At 40.5% G+C, this 20,519-nt stretch overlaps 1 protein-coding gene across 3 annotated transcripts in view; it reads left to right on the forward strand.

Annotated features, from left to right (window-relative positions):
* LOC124034592 (EGF-like repeat and discoidin I-like domain-containing protein 3) overlaps positions 1–20,519 on the forward strand; it is a 255,354-nt gene that overhangs the window by 48,881 nt on the left and 185,954 nt on the right. Inside the window, exon 2 of one of the 3 annotated variants that reach the window (XM_046347990.1) lies at positions 6,366–6,395. The exons of 1 other annotated variant lie outside the window; for it this stretch is intronic. In XM_046347990.1, coding sequence (XP_046203946.1) covers positions 6,366–6,395 — 30 coding nt within the window. The remainder of the gene's footprint in view (positions 1–6,365; positions 6,396–20,519) is intronic. One more of the 3 variants, XM_046347991.1, reaches the window with a different exon arrangement.

The following is a 20,519-nucleotide window of genomic DNA, read 5'->3' on the forward strand; positions in this document are numbered from 1 at the left end:
TGTCTTTGTGAATAATTGTTCATTGTATATGGTGTCTGTTCACTCGCGATACTTTTATAGTTTCTGTTCTGTGTTTTTGGGCACTTATATCATTTTTTGTACCTATTGTTGATCGGAATAAAAGTGCACATGTTTACTCTACTCTGCTCTCCGGCACTTGACCTCCCTGACACAGCCATAACATATCTATTCCGTACAATTGATATAACATATACTACAGTAGTACAAATAGGCCTACTTTTCTTTCTTTCCATATGCAAAATATATTTACTGAATGTGTGCTTACAGTATGCTGTTGGACATGTATTGAGTAATGTTAAATATAAAACATTCTTGTTTGAGTACACACAAACAATATACAGTATACTGTAACAACAAAATCGTAGTCTTTACACTGAAATAGGTTCTGATAATAATGTTTTGAATATGTCACATTAGTGTGATCTCGATTGTCACTAAGTTAGATTCATCTGATGTGTGTATGTCTCATTTGTGTGCAGTTTCATTTTGAGCAGGGAGTACATTGCTGTGATTTTGATTACAGTGTTTTTCGTTTAGCAAAGGGTCTGTGGGATTTGGGGAAATTGGCTAACTCTTTTGTGTTTAGATTTTTGAGTACCTGAGATGTAGTTTCAGTAAACGTGTGTTAACAATTGGAAAAAACTCTAAGAGCACCTGCTCTTTCCATGACATAGACTGTCCAGGTGAATCCAGGTGAAAGCTATGATCCCTTATTGATGTCACTTGTTAAATCCACTTCAATTAGTGTAGATGAAGGGGACAATAAGGATTTTAAAGCCTTGAAACAATAGAGACATTTATTGTATGTGTGCCATTCAAAGGGTAAATAGGTAAGACAAAATATTTAATTGCCTTTGAACAGGGTATGATAGTAGGTGCCAGGTGCAACCGGTTTGTGTCAAGACCTGCAACGCTGCTGGGCTTTTCACACTAAAAAGTTTCCTTGTGTATAAAGAATGGTCCACCATCCAAATGACATCCAGACAACTTGACATAACTGTGGGAAGCATTGAAATCAACATGCGCCAGCATCCATGTCAAACACGTTTGACACCTTGTAGAGTCCATGCCCCGACAAATTGAAGCTGTTCTGAGGGCATAAAGGTGGTGCAACTCAATATTAGGAAGTTGTTCCTAATGTTTGGTATAATCAGTGTATATGGCTGGAGTTAAGATTGTTTATTAATGTCCCCAGTCAAAATTGTATTGAGCTGAGCAAAGTCAAGAATACAGTATGTTTTTCTTGGCAAGCCACAATAAAATAACATTACAGAGAATATCTTCATCCAACTAGCTCCAACAACATCATACTGTGTAAATAATCATACTTAGATGTATAAGTACACACACACACACACACACACACACACACACACACACACACACACACACACACACACACACACACACACACACACACACACACACACACACACACACACACACACACACACACACACACACACACACACACACACACACACACACACACACACACACATGCTGTCCAGAACAATTCCCTAGTGTTGTTGGGCTAGTCGTAGCCTAAGATAACATTGGTCTTACCATCATCTTTGGAACACACACTTGACATAGGAGGGGAATTTGGTTTGGATAGTATATCATAGGAACAACCCTTGTCTTTTGTGCATGCTTGTGTTAGTGTGTTTTATAAATACCTGTTCATTAACCAGAAGGGCAACTTGGCTGATAAACATCTTTTGTTGGTCACTTGGGTTTAACCGGGTCAGGTCTAGGTCTGGTTGTCGTCGGGTCAGTTTCTGGTCCGGGTCTGATTGTCCTCAAGTCCGTTCAGGTCAGGGTCCAACTTTTTGGACCAGAGAAGACCACTAGTGTGTGTGTGTGTGTGTGTGTGTGTGTGTGTGTGTGTGTGTGTGTGTGTGTGTGTGTGTGTGTGTGTGTGTGTGTGTGTGTGTGTGTGTGTGTGTGTGTGTGTGTGTGTGTGTGTGTGTGTACATGCATGTGTTGGTCTTTACAGTGGCTGAAGAGAAAGGGACACAAGGGAAACCACAATAAGAAAACTGTGGAATGTGTTTAGTCTGTTGGTCTTGGGATCAGAGGAGTCTTCTGGTGCATGGGAAACATCCACGAGGAGCTTCTCATGCCAGACATATGGGATAGCAGGAGATCAACTTCCTAGTTTTAGCTTCTTCACTGTCTTTGTCCTCAGTTACTCATGAGCTGGGGTTTTCGGTGCATTTCTTTATGGATGTTCATTCATATGCCTCTGTTTACTGGCATTCTTATGTGTGTGTTTTCATGCGTGTGTGTTTTATAGCAACTCTCATCTTTAGTAAATCACCACTATGACACTGTGCAGAGGATAGAACATTGGACGAGCCAACAGGAAAACAGGAAAAACTCTTACCACTCGTAACGAGTCATGGGTTAAAAGGACTGACAGGACGACATGAAGCAGACTCCGTTTATTGGATTAGCGTGGTAATGGGCAAGGTACTAGAACCCTTGGAGATGATTTAGCATCTGTCTGAGAATGTGAGTGTATTTTTAGGACTAGGGTCCCTCCAGAGAATATTGGCAGAGACAATGTTGATGTTTTAGTTTGGAAAAAGGAAATTGAGTCTGTTCCATGTGTCTCTCTCTCTCTCAGTATTGTATTTGGCTAAAATGCTCAACATGTTCAACACGTTTTAAACAGTTCCCTGCTCAAGTGTCTTTAAATTGATTGTTTTTTAAATAGTTTTACCGCCCATTTTAATGGAAATATATTATAGTAAGGTGCTTCATTGTTACCCATTGTTACCCATCAAGGATGGCTAAATATATCCAGTCTGTCTCTGAATTCATACACCTTGGACTGTAAGGTAATGACAGTTAGAGAAGAGAATGGACATCACAGGACCTGCCTTAGCCTGGCACAAACCATTCACACATTTAAACTGGAAAACAATCTTTTTAATGAAAAGCCTACACTTCACATTTGACTCCACTTCACAGGCAATACAATTGCAAACTTGACATAACAATGGCCAACAATGAACACGTTCAACAAAACAAAGACAGTTATACAAACATCTGTATTTCTGGTAATCAATGAAAGCACCCCTTCAAGGAAGAAACCAAATGAGGAGAGGTGCTGCACAACCTTCACTGGTGCTCGCTCTCTAGGAGCCCCTTCCGATCAGTAGTAGGCCTAGAGGCAGGTTGGCGATTAACAAACAAAGAGACAGACAGTGGGCGAGTTTTACATGGCCAGGTACCCAGGTGTTTGAGGGAACCCAACGATAGCAACTTTAGCAAATAATATTTGAAGCAAAAAATGTGTTTGTTTTTGTGTGTGGAATGGAAGGAATTTTTGCTACATTGTCACAACTTTGAATATTGAAATTCACATAGCTCTCTCTCTCTCTCTCTCTCTCTCTCTCTCTCTCTCTCTCTCTCTCTCTCTCTCTCTCTCTCTTTCTCTCTCTCTCTCTCTCTCTCTCTCTCTCTCTCTCTCTCTCTCTCTCTCTCTCTCTCTCTCTCTCTCTCTCTCTCTCATTCTCCTTGCTTTCCCTCCTTCTTTTTCTCTCTTTCTATCTCATGGTATATGTAGTACTTACCATTCCCACCTGCTAATTTCCCATTAGTATGCAGTGTTTAAGATGAAAAAATGCACATGAAAGTAATCCTAACTCTCCTTATTGTTAGACAGGCCCTCAATCCCTGAGAAATACATACTCTGCTTAGATTGCAACCTCATGTTTACATCCAGAAAAATAACATGGTAGATGCCACAAACTCAGGGAAGACAACAGCTTTACAGTATATATACAGTAACACCTCCCCTTGGGATCTCTGGGTCTGGCTGGGTGTGTGTCTGCGTGTTTGAGGCAGGCCTGCTCTAGCTTATGATTGGGGTAGAGATAGAGAGCTGTGATAATGATGGGAGACAGACAGCCCAGCCCTCAGCCCTGCCACTCACCCATGGCATAGGAATCGGATTAGAAGGGGGATTCGGCCGTGTATGTATGCCTCACAAAGTAATCCTACTGTACAATGGTCCAGAATGATGAGTCCACATTAGTCAGAGGCTAGTAGCCAGTATTTTAGCCATGGAGGCCTTGAAGGGGATGGGGTTTGGCCAAGCGCGAACATTTCATGATGGCATTGTGTACATTTATGCTTTTCTGTGGTACTGTGTCTGGTTGATTGTCACCCGCTTACCTGTTATATCGTACAGTATGCATGCATGCATTGCTATTGTGATGGTGGGGGGTGGGGGTGGGGTAATATATTGTGTCCGCAGTGTTGGATGAACTGTACATTGTGACTCAATGTTGGAGGATTATTAACAGATTATTTGAGTGTATCATCCATCCATCAGTCGAAGGATTAGTAAATTCTTTGATCAATAATTATATTGTAAATACAAAACCTTCAGTGTTCATGATGGAGTTATACCATTAAAGCATTTATAGTTACCCTTTAGTAGTATCATACCATTAAAGCCTTTATAGTTACCCTTTAGTAGTATTATACCATTAAAGCCTTTATAGTTACCCTTTAGTAGTATCATACCATTAAAGCCTTTATAGTTACCCTTTAGTAGTATTATACCATTAAAACCTTTATAGTTACCCTTTAGTAGTATCATACCATTAAAGCCTTTATAGTTACCCTTTAGTAGTATTATACCATTAAAGCCTTTATAGTTACCCTTTAGTAGTATTATACCATTAAAGCCTTTATAGTTAACCTTTAGTAGTATTATACCATTAAAGCCTTTATAGTTACCCTTTAGTAGTATCATACCATTAAAGCCTTTATAGTTACCCTTTAGTAGTATTATACCATTAAAGCCTTTATAGTTACCCTTTAGTAGTATCATACCATTAAAGCCTTTATAGTTACCCTTTAGTAGTATTATACCATTAAAGCCTTTATAGTTACCCTTTAGTAGTATCATACCATTAAAGCCTTTATAGTTACCCTTTAGTAGTATTATACCATTAAAGCCTTTATAGTTACCCTTTAGTAGTATTATACCATTAAAGCCTTTATAGTTACCCTTTAGTAGTATTATACCATTAAAGCCTTTATAGTTACCCTTTAGTAGTATCATACCATTAAAGCCTTTATAGTTACCCTTTAGTAGTATTATACCATTAAAGCCTTTATAGTTACCCTTTAGTAGTATCATACCATTAAAGCCTTTATAGTTACCCTTTAGTAGTATCATACCATTAAAGCCTTTATAGTTACCCTTTAGTAGTATTATACCATTAAAGCCTTTATAGTTACCCTTTAGTAGTATCATACCATTAAAGCCTTTATAGTTACCCTTTAGTAGTATCATACCATTAAAGCCTTTATAGTTACCCTTTAGTAGTATCATACCATTAAAGCCTTTATAGTTACCCTTTAGTAGTATTATACCATTAAAGCCTTTATAGTTACCCTTTAGTAGTATTATACCATTAAAGCCTTTACAGTTACCCTTTAGTAGTATCATACCATTAAAGCCTTTATAGTTACCCTTTAGTAGTATTATACCATTAAAGCCTTTATAGTTACCCTTTAGTAGTATCATACCATTAAAGCCTTTATAGTTACCCTTTAGTAGTATCATACCATTAAAGCCTTTATAGTTACCCTTTAGTAGTATCATACCATTAAAGCCTTTATAGTTACCCTTTAGTAGTATCATACCATTAAAGCCTTTATAATTACCCTTTAGTAGTATTATACCATTAAAGCCTTTATAGTTACCCTTTAGTAGTATTATACCATTAAAGCCTTTATAGTTACCCTTTAGTAGTATCATACCATTAAAGCCTTTATAGTTACCCTTTAGTAGTATCATACCATTAAAGCCTTTATAGTTACCCTTTAGTAGTATCATACCATTAAAGCCTTTATAGTTACCCTTTAGTAGTATTATACCATTAAAGCCTTTATAGTTACCCTTTAGTAGTATCATACCATTAAAGCCTTTATAGTTACCCTTTAGTAGTATTATACCATTAAAGCCTTTATAGTTACCCTTTAGTAGTATTATACCATTAAAGCCTTTATAATTACCCTTTAGTAGTATCATACCATTAAAGCCTTTATAGTTACCCTTTACTAGTATTATAGCATTAAAGCCTTTATAGTTACCCTTTAGTAGTATCATACCATTAAAGCCTTTATAGTTACCCTTTAGTAGTATCATACCATTAAAGCCTTTATAGTTACCCTTTAGTAGTATCATACCATTAAAGCCTTTATAATTACCCTTTAGTAGTATTATTTGAAAATCTGACAATAAAGTAACTGCTCTCTCTTTTGCTCCTCCCTTGCTCCCCTCTTCCCTCCCTCCCCTCCCTCTGTCTCTACAGCAGTAGATGGTGTGGAGCTGACTTCAGCAGGTGGGGTATTTCTACAATTGGTAACTTGTGTTCCCCTCATTATTGTGTGTGTGTGTTCTACCCATCATCAGTACAATCATAATATGACATCTCCTGTATCCCTTCAACCACTCTCCCACTCTCTAACCTTCTCAAACACACACACACACACACACACACACACACACACACACACACACACACACACACACACACACACACACACACACACACATACAACCCTTGCCTAATACTCCCCAAACTCTAAACAAGCATTGAACCAATCAGAGACTTGTGTTGTTCTCCCTTGCAACAGAGAATTTCACAGAACAAAAGTTTACCATTGATCGACAACATAGATTCCCCAAGTTTGAGAACTCAAAACCACTTTGGTCCAGAACACTGCCAAACATCCAACCAAGTCCACAATATTTGATCGCGCAAATATGAATGAAAGAATGAAACTAATTGAAGTAAGCTTATAATTGAGTGATATATAATTCGTGTCAAGACGGTAGGAGTGATTATTCAATTAGATTCTTCCTTTTTTGAAAATGCGCTTCTATAAAAAAGCCTCAATAAGCATTCTTCACATTCTTCTTACTTGAGAATAGCCATATGAGTCAGGGTAGTTAGTGAGTGGAAAACATTCCATCCCTGTATGAGCTCTGTACCAGGCTGTATCACAACCAGCTTTGATCGGGAGTCCCATAGGGCAGCTCACAATTGGCCCAGCATCGTCCGGGTTTGGCCAGTGTAGGCCGTCATTGTAAATAAGAATTTGTTCTTAACTGCCTTGCCTAGTTAAATAAAGGTTAAATAAAACATTTAAATAAAATGTAAAAACTCTGGTTAGTGTGCCTCCATAAGCATTTCTGTGATATTGTCCTCATGCTTCCTCGAGCAGCTGGCTGATGTTATTTGATGCACTTATTATTAGCATATGGTGTATAACAGGATGGATTGCTGGTGTACCTTGTCCATAGACTGGTTACATGGTAAGGAAAACAATGTGTAATTTTGTCATTTGGGTAACTGTCCCTTTAGGATCAGCACAGTGGTTTATTATAAAAGCCCTCCAATGCATCTTCTGCTGCCTCAGAAAGCATGTTTGGCAATCACATGCTATTTCCAGTTACCTTGAAAGAGGAAAAGAAATGTAACAGAAGAAGCTTTTTATAAACTCTGTATTTATTAAATGGAACTGAAATATTATTTATTGCAGTTTTAGCAGTTTTAGTCAAATACAGAAAATCCCAGAGTTGAGAGGTCTCTATGAATGTTGTCTGGTTGTTAGTGTTTCTAGTTGGTAATGGGAATACTTTGGGTATACTTTGGGTATCTCCTTGGTGTCAATAGTCTGGAAAGATGAGCCTACATAAAGTAGGGGTTGCAAAATAGGGGAAGAGATTTTTGATCTACCGATTCCATGGCACATGGTTTATGAATTGATGCGCAAAACAATGACGGATTGAAAACTTTGACATTTTTTACTTAAATTATTATACAAAATTCTTTCAACCAATAGAATGTTATTTACATGGGGGATCCAACCTACCTGTAACGACGTTCGTCTGTTGAAAGAAGAGAGTCGGACCGAAATGCAGCGTGTAGGTTACTCATGACTTTAATGAAAGAATCGCGGTACATGAAATAACTGAAACTAAATACAAAAACAACAGAATGGAACGTGAAACTAATTACAGCCTATCTGGTGACTACAACACAGAGACAGGAACAAACACCCACAAAATACAAAGCGAAAGTCAGGCTGTCTAAATACGGTTCCCAATCAGAGACAACGACAAGCACCTGACTCTGATTGAGAATCGCCTCAGGCAGCCAAGCCTAACAACACCCCTAATCAGCCGCGATCCCAAATAATACAAACCCCAATACGAATACAACATATAAACCCATGTCACTATTATGCTGATGAATGAGGACCCAAAAGCGACTTAACGAAAACAGAGTCTTTATTCCAGTAAATGACAAAAGTAATAATCCTGGATATATCAAGGAGAAAACAAAACAGGAAAAACTTAAATCCACTCGTAGTTGCGAGGACTGACTGGAGACTCGACCATAGACTGCAGGTTGCTTCGGGAAGGCACCGACCGTAGCAGACTAAGATACCTGCTCATACGCAGCATCTGAAGAAGATAAAACACGACAGGGCGAGACAAGGACACAGAACAGCGAACATCATACAAGGATCCGACAAGGACAGAAGCGGAAAACAGAGGGAGAAATAGTGGCTCTAATCAGAGGGCAAAATAGGGGACAGGTGTGAAATGAGTAAATGAGGTAGTTAAGGAGAATGAGGAACAGCTGGGAGCAGGAACGTAACGATAGGGAGAGAGAGCGAGAGAGAGAGAGAGGGAGGGGAAGAGAGGGATAGAAAGAGGGAAAGAACCTAATAAGACCAGCAGAGGGAAACGAATAGAAGGGAAGCACAGAGACAAGACATGATAACCAATGACAAAACATGACAGTCACACCCTGGCCTACCCAAACATATAACAAAAAACACAAAATACAATGACCAAGGCGTGACACTACCCAGCTCTGTAGATTTAGTTGCGAAGAGGCAGAATCATAAGGTCATTTGTCCATATGTGGCTTGTTTTTGGTCACAGGTCCAGGAATGGCTGAATAATTGCAATATTTATCTGGAGCTAACCCTGAAAAGTCATAGTCAATTGATTAATGATATAATAATACTTTTAGCCCCCCAAAAATATTTTCAATTTACAATCTGTAGAAACAGTGAGAATAAAGGTTCAGAACTTTTGTGAACCATCACATCACAGTTGAACAAATATATGGCAATTAGAAATCCAATATGGATGGTGTTAAGAGATTTGACATCAATTTTATGTTATTTTAATGGACAAAAAATATGCTTTTCTTTTGAAAACGAGGACATTTCTAGGTGACACCAAACTTTTGAACGGTAGTGTATGTATGTACAGTTGAAGTCGGAAGTTTACATACACTTAGGTTGGAGTCATTAAAAGTGATTTTTCACTCCACATTTCTTGTTTAACAAACTATAGTTTTGGCAAGTCAATTAGGACATCTACTTTGTACATGACACAAGTAATTCTTCCAACACTTGTTCACAGACAGATAATTTCACTTATAATTCAGACTACGGATTGCAAATGCACATGTGGACAAAGATCATACTTTTTGTAGAAATGTCCTCTGGTCTGAAGAAACAAAAATAGAACTGTTTGGCTATAATGACCATCGTTATGTTTGTTGGAAAAAAGGGGAGGCTTGCAAGCCGAAGTACACCATCCCAACCGTGAAGCACAGGGGTGGCAGCATCAACTTGTAGGGGTGCTTTGCTGCAGGAGGGTCTGTTGCACTTCACAAAGTAGATGGCATCATGAGGGGGGGAAATTATGTGGAAATATTGAAGCAACATCTCAAGACATCAGTCAGGGAGTTAAATCTTGGTCGCAAACGGGACTTCCAAATGGACAATGACCCCAAGCATACTTCCAAAGTTGTGGCAAAATGGCTCAAGGACTGGAGTGGCCATCACAAAGCCCTGACCTCAATCCTATAGAAACCTGTGGGCAGAACTGAAAAGGTGTACGCGAGCAAGGAGGCCTACAAACATGACTCAGTTACACTAGCTCTGTCAGGAGGAATGGGCCAAACTTCACCCAACCTATTGTGGGAAGAAATATATGGGGATTTGGAAGTAATGCAGACAATTACATTGATGGAAGCTACAATCTATCTGCAATTTTAAAGCTGATCTAACCCTGAAAAAATCTAATAAAAGTAGGGATCAATTCCATTTCACTCTCAGTCAGTTTTAGTTGGACATGAAATTGTTATATGTGACTGAATTCCTGAATCCATTAATTTAGATGGATTTGACCTTAACTCTGACATATTCAGCTGTGGTCAACACCCTGCATTGCTGGCACTATAGACAACAGCATTCATATCTCCATGCTCACTTCTGTTTTAGATGGTTACAGTGAGGTCAGAATCATGTGTTGCTATGGTAGAATTTTCTTCTTTGTTATTCAAGTATATAGATTAACCTAATCTGGAACTTTTCACATTTTTCTTCATGTGACATTCCATATCACGTGCCCATTTGAGCATGTGAATGTAGGTGTTTAAAAACAATATGCAAGGCAAAACACATGTAGTATCATGTTATGTCGTTTCAGTTACTCACAAATGTGTACACACACTCAGGAAAGCACAAACACAAGCACGCGAACACACACACAGACAGTACACAAAATAAAAAAATGACTGGTGCTATTATACTTTGTAGTTTCACTAAGTAACTAATGTTTTGTAATTACAGGTTTGAAAATCACCTGTGAATTACCATGTTAATAACTCGTCCAAAAATCTGACCTTGTTACAAGGTGCCACTGCCATCAAATGAACATGTCATTCCAGGGTTATAGAGGGGGTATGTCAGTGTGAAATCAATGGAACATCTCTCATCAGTCATATCAGCTGAAAAGCTGCCTGACATCCAGGCAACACAGCCTTCATCCAGGCAACACAGCCTTCATCCAGGCAACACAGCCTTCAACCAGGCAACACAGCCTTCAACCAGGCAACACAGCCATCATCCAGGCAACACAGCCATCATCCAGGCAACACAGCCATCATCCAGGCAACACAGCCATCATCCAAGCAACACAGCCATCATCCAGGCAACACAGCCTTCATCCAGGCAACACAGCCTTCATCCAGGCAACACACCCTTCATCTAGGCAACACATCCTTCATCCAGGCAACACAGCCATCATCCAGGCAACACAGCCTTCATCCAGGCAACATAGCTATTATCCAGGCAACACAGCCTTCATCCAGGCAACACAGCCTTCATCCAGGCAACACAGCCTTCATCCAGGCAACACAGCCATCATCCAGGCAACACAGCCATCATCCAAGCAACACAGCCATCATCCAGGCAACACAGCCTTCATCCAGGCAACACAGCCTTCATCCAGGCAACACAGCCTTCATCCAGGCAACACAGCCTTCATCCAGGCAACACAGCCATCATCCAGGCATCACAACCTTCATCCAGGCATCACAACCACCATTTTTATATGTTCCCTAACACCAGTCATGGCAAACCACACAGTAATCAGCCAATGTTTGCAGTTTGATAGGGTCAGGTGTTACAAGCTTTAGTTGTGTGAATATATCCATGTGGAAAGAATCCTGTACTTGTAAAAAACTAAATGTGCATGTTTGACTCCAGAGTGAAATAAAAACGGTGAAAATGTAAATACCAGTCAAAAGTTTGGATACACCTACTCATTTCAGGCTTTTTCTTTATTTTTACTATTTTCTACATTGAAGACATCAACACTGTGAAATAACACATATGGAATCATGGAGTAACCAAAAAAGTCTTAAACAAATCAAAACATTATATTTGAGATTCTTCAAAGTAGCATCGCTTTGCCTTGATGACAGCTTTGCACACTCTTCTCTCAACCAGCTTCATGAGGTAGTCACCGGGAATACATTTCAATTGTGCCTTGTGAAAAGTATGTTTGTGAAATTTCTTTTAGCCAATCAGTTGTGTTGTGACAAGATAGGGGTGGTATACAGAAGATATAATTATTTGGTAAAATAACCACTCCATATTATGGCAAGAACAGTTCAAATAAGCATAGAGAAAGGACAGTCCATCATTACTTTAAGACATGAAGGTCAGTCAATCCCGAACATTTCATGAACTTTGAAAGTTTCTTCAAGTGCAGTCGCAAAAACCATCAAGCGCTGTGATGAAACTGGCTCTCATGACGACCGCCACAGGAAAGGAAGACCCAGAGTTACCCTGCTGCAGAGGATAAGTTCATTAAAGTTACCAGCCTCAGAAATTGCAGCCCAAATAAGTGCTTCACTGAGTTCAAGTAACAGACACATCTCAACATCAACTGTTCAGAGGAGATTGCATGAAACAGACCTTAATGGTAGAATTGCTGCAAAGAAACCACTACTAAAGGACACCAATAATAAGAAGAGAGTTGTTTGGGTCAAGAAACACGAGCAATGGACATTAAACCGGTGGAAATCAGTCCTTTGGTCTGATGAGTCCAAATTTGAGATTTTTGGTTCCAACTGCTATGTCATTTTGAGATGCAGAGTAGGTGAACGGATGATCTCCACATTTGTGGTTCCCACCGTGACGCATGAAGGAGGTGTGATGGTGTGGGAGTGCTTTGCTGGTGACACTGTCAGTGATTTATTTAGAATTCAAGAGACACTTGAATTCTGCAGCAATACGCCATCCCATTCTGCAGCAATACGCCAACCCATTCGGCAGCAATACGCCATCCCATCTGGTTTGCGCTTAGTGTACTATCATTTGTTTTTCAACAGGACCATCACCCAACACACCTTCAGGCTGTGTAAGGGCTATTTGACCAAGAATGAGAGCGATGGAGTGCTGCATCAGATGACCTGGCCTCCACAATCACTCAACCGCAACCCAATTGAGATGGTTTGGAATGGTTTGGAATGTGGCTACTTTGAAGAATCTAAAATATACTTTGATAATGGTTACTACATGATTCCTTATGTGTTATTTCATAGTTTTGATGTCTTCACAATTATTATACATTGTAGAAAATAGTATAAATAAAGAAAAACCCTTGAATGAGTAGGTGTGTCCATACTTTTGACTGGTACTGTATATGTATCGCATAATTGGGGAGAAACATTATTTTGTAATGCTAAAGTTGAAATCTGAAGCAGTGCTTAATAAAACGAAGTGTGACACATTTGTATAGCATTCGCCGACAGCTTCAGGAATTATCTTCAATTTTGTGAACATCAGGACATACAGTATCTGTTACGTACGCCTCTTGGAGGAGGGAACGCAACACCCCACTACATCTCAACCTCCCGTGGAGTGAAAAAAGTATGTGATCGTAGGTGCGGGAAGGATGACAGAGGCAGAGAAAAATACCATTTACAGGGAATTTATTATTTCTAAACACGGTAATGTGGGGAAAAGGGTCTGGACGGAACCAAAGCAAAGAAAGTCAAAGTTAAGGAATCCTCTCTCTAGAGGACTTACCTAGTGTGCATAGACAGATTAAATACTACGGGTTATGTATGCCCGCAGGCACGCTCCCAAGGTGCATTCCGCTTCCCCCCCTGGGAACAAATGAAACCGAATAATTTACCAAAAATTTACTTGAACAATTTCATTAACCAATAACACTAAGTCCAATTGGCATACACATACCTATGAAGGAGCGGCTACAAAATAATATCATCAAAACTTTTACTGACCGCCACAACAACCAACACAGGACATAAAAAATAAGCTCTCCTCCCTGAGGGAGGAACACTGGCTTTTATCAAGTTGGTAATTGAAGAGACAGCTGTATCCCCTGACAAGCGGGAGGGGTCAGAGCTCCAATCAGCGATGGGGTCGACCAATCAGCTGCTTAGGAATCCAGGAAGCCATTTCTTGAAATACATACATAAACAAACCCACAACAACACAGAAACTGGGGAACGTAACAGTATCTCTTCTCTTTATTGGATACGAAATACACATCATTTTTAATTACTGCAATACCCGTTTGCTCTCTACTGGTTTTAATTAACGATGAATTTGATATGCATTTTTAATATGTGGTAAGGGAGCATTCATTATTTCGCTTGTGAGGGCCTTATTAATCCCCATAAACTTGTTTAATATATTACTAATGTACTGTGCATTCTGCAAGTATTCAGAGCCGTTGACTTTTTCCACATTTTGTTACCTTACAGCCTTATTCTAAAATGCATGCAATCGTTTTTCACCCTCATCAATCTATAAGCAATACCCCTGAATGACAAAGCAAAAACAGGTTTTTAGAAATTTTTGCAAAAAAAGTAAAATATCACATTTACTCAAGTATTCAGACTCAGTACTTTGTTGAAGCACCTTTGGTAGCGATTACAGCCTTGAGTCTTCTTGGGTATGAAGCTACAAGCTTGGCACAACTGTATTTGGGAGTTTCTTCCATTCTTCTCTGCAGATCCTCTCAAGGTCTGTCAGGTTGGATAGGGAGCATCACTGCACAGCTATTTTCAGGTCTCGCCAGAGATGTTTGACCGGGTTCAAATCCAAGCTCTGGCTGGGCCACTCAAGGACATTCAGTGGCTTGTCCCAAAGCCACTCCTGTGTTGTCTTGGCTGTGTGCTTATGGTTATAGCCCTGTTAGAAGGTCAGCCTTCACCCCAGTGTGAGGCTCTGGAGCAGGTTTTCATCAAGGATCTCTCTGCTCTTTGCTCCCTTCATCTTTCCCTCGATCCTGACTAGTCTCCCAGTCCCTGCCACTGAATAACATCCCCACAGTATGATGCTGCCACCACCATGCTTCACCGTAGGGATGGTGCCAGGTTTCCTCCAGATGAGACGCTTAGCATTCAGGCCAAATAGGTCAATCTTGGTTTCATCAGACCAGAGAATCTTGTTTGTCATGGTCTGAGAATCCTTTAGGTGCCTTTTGGCAAAATTTAAGCGGGCTGTCATGTACCCTTTTACTGCTTCTGTCTGGCTACTCTACCGTACAATTCCTTCAACATCATGGCTTGGTTTCTGCTCTGACATGCACTTTCATCTGTGGGACCTTATATAGACAGGTGTATGCCTTTCCAAATCATGACCAGGTAATTTAATTTAAAACAGGTGGATTCCAATCAGGTTGAAGAAACATCTCAATGATGACCAATGGAAACAGGATGCTTCTAAGCTCATCTCCGAGTCTCATAGCAAAGGGTCTGAATACTTACAGTATATAAATAAGTTATTTCTGTTTTATATTTTTTAATAAGTTTGAAAGAAAAGTCTAAAATCCTGTTTTTGCTATGTGATTACGGGGTATTGTGTGTAGATTGATGAGGGGGGGAAAGGGTATTTTGTCCATTTTAGAATAATTATGTAACGCAACAAAATATGGAAAAATGGAAGGGGTCTGAATACTTTCTGAATGCACTGTATCTACGGCTCTTTTTGTAAACTGGGGTGGAGTTGCAGGTTTAATGGGCACTGGTTGGCCATTATGTAACACAAGACTGGACATTCTGTGTAAAATAGCACTTTATATAATGGCCATGCTGCATTTCTGTGCTCTACTCTTAGACCTGGACCACTCAGACATTGACATGCTAAAAGCTCCTCACAATTCCGGTACATTCAGCGTGAGATCTTGCACAGTGCAAGCTTCTTTACAGTATGCATAATGGTGCTCCTAAAGTAGCCAATTCCCTTCTCTTTCAATCTGCATACTTTAATCTCTATGCTTCCACTGTGATGTTTGAAAACAGATACTAAGTGAAAAGCTTGGCACAGCTTTTTCGTCCTCTTATTAGTTCAAGTGTGCGAGTAATACCTTATACGCACTAATACTAATTTAGCCTTATTGCAGATTTGACCACTTAATGGCAGTATGATCTCCATTCAGACTAATACACTATTTAAATCATGTTACTGATGTTGAACAGATCACTCTTTCACACATAATTATGTGCTGCTTTATTTCCAATGCCTGACGTGTCAGAAGCAGTGCTGACATATGAGGCTCGGCCCTTATTATTAATGAACTGTTAGGAAAGAAGCCGTGTTTGTGTTCTGCACAGAGGTGCTTAAGAGGAGTCAGCTGGGGCTTTTTCTGCGAATATTAAGATCTCTATTGGGGTAACCTTATATGGGATCACATTCCCTGTATATATTGGACGAAAGGAAATGGAAAACACCATGACCTTTTAACTTCCTCTATGCCTCTCTTTGTTGTAGCTTTTCCTCCCGTACTTTCTTCCTTTTGAGAAATGTGCTTGACAGATCTCGATGTAGTCATATGAGCTTGACTGGTTAACAAAACTCTTTATGGAATGAAGCACAGGCTTTCTTTCATTCCATTACGAGCTGGGCATTCATGACTTTTCCAGATTCACAGAATGTCCAATGCGTGATAAGGGCCTATGCATTGCCAATAATAAGTGAATCAGTCAATGCCTGACTGTATTATGGAGAGACTTATGCCAGCGAACTTTCGTTGACCAGCCTGGTGCGGCGACTCTTCTCCTGGAGCAGTCTTCGTCTGATTGGCTCAGGCCTAATTAGGTTTGATTGGCTCACATGGTCAGAACAGGAAGAACTTTCTTCCAAGGTCCCCTCTGCTACTGTTGTGACATTTCCATGTTCTGACTAGTCTTTCTTTCTCTTCCTCTTCTGTCAACGTCTTGAATGGTGTATTTTGTTTTGACCTGCCTGGGAGATATATTTGACATGCCGGAGTCTTAGGCAGTTCCGTCTTACGTCTTTGATGTGCCTTTTATACTTTCTGACTTCGCAAGTGCATTCGTCTGTCATTGACAAATGTCAATGTGTCTGATCCATTTCGTCATGGCAGGGTGCAAGGACATGTACAGTTAGAAAGGTAAAGAGGAAAGGACTTACTAAAAGCATCCCAGGATGTGTCCTGCTGAGAAGACTACTGTCCGTTAATGTGGACCCATGCCAGTTGCTATCAGAGAGCACTGGGAAGGGTGGTCTGAAGAAGCAGTGTCAAATAAAAGGAAGTGACTTAATCAGGCCAATGTTAGAGCCCTGTGCCGTCTCACCAAGTATACATTTAGAGCAGAGGCTCTGAATTGGAACTTCCTAATTTACCACCCATGAATGCATGCAAGTGGAAAATACACCCAATTTAAAGGACAGAGGGTTCACAATGTGTTACAAATTACATTTGATTGCATAATCTATAAACTATTTTATGTATATCGTTACTGTACTTTTTTGGCCTTTTCAGACCATACATTTTTCCCATTGTTGTGTAAAACAGACTTGAATAAAGAGCAATGGTAATGTCATCTTTCTGTAGACACTAACTCTGCCACATGAAATACATTTTGTTTTTGTAGGGTTTTTGGCTAAATGCAGAAAATAAGGTACAGTGGGGCAAAAAAGTATTTAGTCAGCCACCAATTGTGCAAGTTCTCCCACTTAAAAATATGAGAGAGGCCTGTCATTTTCATCATAGGTACACTTCAACTATGACAGACAAAATGAGACAAAAGAATGCAGAAAATCACATTGTAGGATTTTTAATAAATTTATTTGCAAATTATGGTGGAAAATAAGTATTTGGTCAATAACAAACAAGCAAGATTTCTGGCTCTCATAGACCTGTAACTTCTTCTTTAAGAGGCTCCTCTGTCCTCCGCTCGTTACCTGTGTTAATGGCACCTGTTTGAACTTGTTATCAGTATAAAAGACACCTGTCCACAACCTCAAACAGTCACACTCCAAACTCTACTATGGCCAAGACCAAAGAGCTGTCAAAGGAAACCAGAAACAAAATTGTAGATCTGCACCAGGCTGGGAAGACTGAATCTGCAATAGGTAAGCAGCTTGGTTTGAAGAAATCAACTGTGGGAGCAATTATTAGGAAATGGAAGACATACAAAACCACTGATAATATCCCTTGATCTGGGGCTCCATGCAAGATCTCACCCCGTGGGGTAAAAATGATCACAAGAACGGTGAGCAAAAATCCCAGAACCATACGGGGGGACCTAGTGAATGACCTGCAGAGAGCTGGGACCAATGTAACAAAGCCTAACATCAGTAACACACTACGCCTCCAGGGACTCAAATCCTACAGTGCCAGACGTGTCCCCCTGCTTAAGCCAGTACATGTCCAGGCCCGTCTGAAGTTGGCTAGAGAGCATTTGGATGATCCAGAAGAAGATTGGGAGAATGTCATATGGTCAGATGAAACCAAAATATAACTTTTTGGTAAAAACTCAACTCGTCCTGTTTGGAGGACAAAGAATGCTGCGTTGCATCCAAAGAACACCATACCTACTGTGAAGCATGGGGGTGGAAACATCATGCTTTTGGGCTGTTTTTCTGCAAAGGGACCAGGACGACTGATCCGTGTAAAGGAAAGAATGAATGGGGCCATGTATCGTGAGATTTTGAGTGAAAACCTCCTTCCATCAGCAAGGGCATTGAAGATGAAACGTGGCTGGGTCTTTCAGCATGACAATGATCCCAAACACACCGCTCGTGCAACGAAAAAGTGGCTTTGTAAGAAGCATTTCAAGGTCCTAGAGTGGCCTAGACAGTCTCCAGATCTCAACCCCATAGAAAATCTTTGGAGGGAGTTGAAAGTCCATGTTGCCCAGCAAAAGACTGCTCTAGAAGAGATCTGCATGGAGGAATGGGCCAAAATACCAGGCAACAGTGTGTGAAAACCTTGTGAAGACTTACAGAAAATGTTTGACCTCTGTCATTGCCAACAAAGGGTATATAACAAAGTATTGAGATCAACTTTTGTTATTGACCAAATACTTATTTTCCACCATAATTTGCAAATAAATTCATTAAAAATAATTTTGTCTGTCATAGTTGAAGTGTACCTATGATGAAAATTACAGGCCTCTCTCATCTTTTTAAGTGGGAGAACTTGCACAATTGGTGGGTGACTAACTACTTTTTTGTCTCACGGTATATGGCAAACATAGGCTTAGGAGATCTAATCATTTTTCTTCTATTAAATAATCTTCATCAGCTAACGTTTTGTAAATTTTGAATCATTTATGCAATTAGAACAAGCACATTTAAACTCATAGATGCTTCATAATTCATAAATGTCACGTGAACTGACTGATATTATCTCATAGAACAAAACAAATAAGATATGGGGGGCAGGTAGCCTGGAGGTTAGAGATGCGAGCCAGCAACCAGGGGGTTACCAATTCAAATCCCGGGGCCGACGGGGAAAATATGGCAGGAACAGAGCTGGCAATCTGAGGGTTGCTGGTATCAAATCCCAGATGCTATTGCCTGCCGGTGTGCCCTTGACCAAGGCACTTAACCCCCACAACAATGGTGCCCAGTGTGGCAGCCCCCTGCACCTTTTCAAAAAAACTGTATGTGTGTCTTTCAAGGGGCTGGGTTAAAAGAACAAGTCAAATTTCGTGTGGATCTGTGTGCAATTGACCAATAAAGTGATATTAATATCCTAAACCTGTGTTATCCTCAGACCTTATTTTCCCCAAACCTCGTTCTTTCCTCATTAATTTCCCCCATATGAATGGCTGGTCCTGGGTGGCACAGCAGTCAAACGCACCGCCCCACAGTGCTAAGACGTCACTACAGCCTGGGGTTTGATCCCTGGCTGTGTCACAACCGGCCGTCACTGGGACCCCCAAAATTGGCCTAGTGCTTTCCAGGGTAGGGGAGGGTTTGGCCGGTGGGGCTTTCCTTGGCTCATCGTGCTCTAGCGACTCCTTGAGACAGTGCCGGGTGCCTGCAAGCTGACCCAGGTCGTCAGTCGATCAGTGTTTCCTCCGACACATTGTTGCGGCTAATATCCGGGTTAAGCGAGAGGTGTGATATGAAGTAGACGGCCAGGCGGGTAGTGTTTTGGAGGATGCACGATTCAACCTTTGCCTCTCCCGAGCCCATTAAGGAGTTGCAGAGATTAGCCAAAGGACCTAATTCAGGGAGAAAACAGGGGGAAAAAACATGGGAAAATACGCATGTGGCCATACCACCCTGATCTTGCCTGTTCAGGGTCGGACCTGGTTAGTACTGGGATGGGAGACCGCCTGGGAATACCAGGTGTCGTAAGTTTTACAAAGAAAAGGAAAAGGAACGGCTGAACTAACCAGAGGTAACTCATTTTTGTTTTTTAGGACTACAAGCAGGCATGCTCTAGAGTTGTGGCTCAATTATGTATCCCAATACATAGATATGTACACAGTCCCTTGTGGATTTATTGGGTTGTCAGTCATTTCTGTTTTTCAGGCTCTGTCCTCAGTGTAACTCAGTCCTCTAACGCAGGGTTTCCCAAACTCCATCCAGGGGCCCCCTGGGTGCACATTTATGTTTTTGCACAGCTGATTCAAATTGAGGACAGTGGATATGGAGCCTGGCTAACAGAAATTACGTGCTCTAACAAGTGTGGTGATGAGGGAGGGTTCCTCTCTACTAGCCCTGATAAGGGGTCAGGATGGGGGATGGTTGAGGCGTGAGGTTCTGTGAAGTCACAGTTAGGGTGGGGGGTGCCAGCCTCTCAGAATATTCTGTGACTGTAAATACAAGATAATCGTGCTGATGAT

This window comes from Oncorhynchus gorbuscha, linkage group LG04 (genome assembly GCF_021184085.1).
Source record: "Oncorhynchus gorbuscha isolate QuinsamMale2020 ecotype Even-year linkage group LG04, OgorEven_v1.0, whole genome shotgun sequence".
NCBI lineage: Eukaryota > Metazoa > Chordata > Actinopteri > Salmoniformes > Salmonidae > Oncorhynchus > Oncorhynchus gorbuscha.